This window comes from Aplysia californica, unplaced genomic scaffold (assembly GCF_000002075.1).
Source record: "Aplysia californica isolate F4 #8 unplaced genomic scaffold, AplCal3.0 scaffold00287, whole genome shotgun sequence".
NCBI classification, from domain to species: domain Eukaryota; kingdom Metazoa; phylum Mollusca; class Gastropoda; order Aplysiida; family Aplysiidae; genus Aplysia; species Aplysia californica.
Genome location: NW_004797557.1, coordinates 554,989 through 558,174, shown reverse-complemented (window position 1 = coordinate 558,174; position 3,186 = coordinate 554,989). Strand labels below are relative to the sequence as shown.

Below are 3,186 nucleotides of genomic sequence, written 5' to 3'. Positions count from 1 at the left end.
AGAGAGAGAGAGAGAGAGAGAGAGAAAGGGGGGAAAAGAGAGAGAGAAGTACTATTATAATCATAATTGTAGAAGTTTTATGCCCCCAAAGACAACATTTAGATCACTTAGGAGGCGGGCTGTTAATCTAAGCAGTGTGTGTATGTATGTGTATGCGTGTGTGAATGTGTGTGTCTACTATGTGTATGTGTGTGTGTATTTGTATGCGTGTGTGCGTGCCTATCTATTGGTCTGTCTGTTTGTGTGTGTGTCTGTCTGCCTGTCTGGCTGGCTGTCTGGCTGGCTGGCTGGCTGACTGTCAATGTGCAGCCAATGTCTCCCTGTCTGCATGTCTATTATCTTCTTCCGGTTACTTTCTTTTTATCGGACATGAAAATAATAGCATGTAACACTGGGAAATATCTGGAGCCCCTTTTCAAAGGATAGACTGATCTATTCAAGAACACTCTGACTCTGAGATTGTGCCGTGAATCGATTACGGTATTAAAATACATTGTGCAGACATGTTGTAAATACACCATTTTGTCTACAAAAACACACAAGAAGTAACTACAGATCTCATGCCCGTCAGGAAAAGATTATCGGTCAGACGTAACGTTTCACGGCTCAGGTTACCTCAATGACAATGTCCCGAAAAACTTACGATATTCTTTCTGGGTTTGTCTTCCTCCTCGAATTCCTCATAACCTGCGGTGAAACGTCTAAAGCGAATCATACACCCGATCTCATCCTTCAAAGCTTCCGACAAGGATTTGTTCAAACTTCGCGTCGGCTCTGACACGGTTCTTCTGATCCCACGTACATACCTTGGGGGCAAGGTTTTCAAGCTCTGCTCAAGTGGCCCTAGTCTTTCTGTTGTTTCACAGTCTTTATCAGGGGCTTCTGCAATGGGAAAATATAAAACTCAAACTGAAGATAGTAATTAATGCTGCTGGTAGTAATGGAGCCATATCGGTGAACTCTGGCTATGGAGGATATTTAACCAGGCCTGGGCAACAAAAGCAACACCCTGTGACTGGCAACGAGCGGTTATTGTACCCATTTGGAAAAAGAAAGGTAACAACAACAAAAAAAGACTGTGGAACCTACAGAAGAATATCCCTTATCAGCCATGCGGCAAAATGCTTGCCAAAATACTAGAAATGAGAATGAGACGAATAGTAGAGACTCAACTCAGTGAATCCCAGTTTGGCTTCAGAAAAGGCAGGGGTTGTACTGACGTTATTTTCGCCATTAAGACAGTTGTGTGAGACTGCCATTGCACATGACAAAGACCTCACTATCGTCTTCGTGGATCAGGAAAAGGCGTTCGACCGGGTAGATAGATTTCAACTTTGGGAAGTTTAAGAGGAATATGGTGTAAGAGGACATTTGTGGGAGAAGATCATGGCACTTCATAAAAACAGCCTGTGTGCCGTAAGATCAACAGAAGGACTATCGGACTAGTTACCCATCAGGTCTGGGGTGAGACAAGGGTGTGTTCTCTCTCCGCTTCTCTTCATCTCTTACATTGATATGATCACGAAAGCAGCAAATGACAACATCACTGAACTGAACAAACTTCTATTTGCTGATGACTAGAGTATATTAAATACAGATGAAGAGGAATTACAAAAACACACCACAATACTAAATGAGGAATGTAAACACCTGAACATGAAAATGTCCATCTCAAAAACAGAAGTTATGAAGGTCAGCAGAAACCCAGGGAAACTCAACATTCTTATTGATGGAACACAACTCCAACAAATAGAGGAATTCAAATATTAGGGAAGCATCCAAGACGGGCGTATGGACTAAGAAATAGAAACAAGAACTATGAAAGCAAATGCAGTGACATACCAGCTAGCACCCCTGCTCAGTCACCAGAACATCCCGATCGAAGTGAAATCCCAGTTCATCAACAGCATCTTCATACCAACATTAACATACCAGTGCCAGACATGGTCTCTAAACAAGGCACAAGAAAGAAAAATCAATGCATGCGAAACGAGGTGTCTTCGCAAAACCATCAACGTCACCACCATACGTCCACAAACTGCAATACCACCAGTAATGAAATTAATAGAACGTCAGAGAGTCATATTGTTTCGACATTTAATCAGAATGCCCCACAAACAACTAGATCTAGCGGCTAGAGCTTACAACACCCGAGAATCCGGCATTGAATCAAGAGGGAGACCAAGAAAGACCTGGCTGGATGGGGTTAAAAAGGTCCTGGAACAACATAACATATCTATCGCAGACACTACACACCTAGCACAGGACCGAAACATGCACCTCCCCTCGACATCTTAAGGATACCAGAGGAAGGAAAAAGAAGAAAAAAAGAAAGAAGGTAGTAATTGGGACGAGAGTACAAAAGGCTAACAGCGTCAGCTACCAGCTTGCCCTACTCCTCAAACATCCTAACATCCCATCCCCATTGAGACCAAAGCCAAGCTCATTAACTCTATCCTAATCCCCACCTTGACCTACCTGTGCCAGACATGGACCCTGACCAAAAGTCGGGAACGTAAGATAACCTTCTACGGGATGAGATGTCTAAGGAGAGCCGTGAATAAAATCAGTCGGGACAGGGTCAGAAACAACAAGATCAGAGAAATGGCGGGAACAACACCTGTCCTTCAAAATATTCGAAGGCAAACAATCAGGTGGTTTGGACATCTCATACGTAAGGCACCTCACCAGCTTGCCAGTAAAGCCTACAACAGGAAAGTATCAGGGTGCAAGGCAAGAGGAAGACCAAGAAAGACCTGGATCCAGGGTGTGAAGGATACCCTGAGAACACACAATATCCATCCCAGCCAGGCCATCAAACTTGCTAGAGACTCTCTCTCTCTCTCTCTCTCTCTCTCTCTCTCTCTCTCTCTCTCTCTCTCTCTCTCTCTCTCTCTCTCTCTCTCTCTCTTTTCCGATCCAGATTTGCTAGAGACAGGGAGCTCTTTCTCCCCTCAACGCCCTAGATGTACAAGAGGAATCATAAAGTAGAGTAAGTAGGTAGCAGTGGTGGTGGTCATGGCGGTGGTTGTAGTGGTGGTAGTGTGAGTGGGGTCGGGGGTCGTGAGAGGGGAGGAGGGGGTCTTACGGCATTGTGCTAGGAGTAGAGATGTGCGCTACTATTCAAAAATCGTGATGATGATGATGATGATGATGATGATGATGATGATGATGATGATGATGATG

General features: G+C 44.2%; 1 protein-coding gene across 1 annotated transcript in view; it reads right to left on the bottom strand.

The window, feature by feature from the left end:
- The window catches only part of LOC101847351, a gene marked incomplete in the record, with an annotated part of 24,153 nt that overhangs the window by 9,143 nt on the left and 11,824 nt on the right, over positions 1-3,186 (bottom strand). The window contains 1 exon segment of the mRNA XM_005101533.3: positions 644-882. Coding sequence (XP_005101590.2) covers positions 644-882 — 239 coding nt within the window.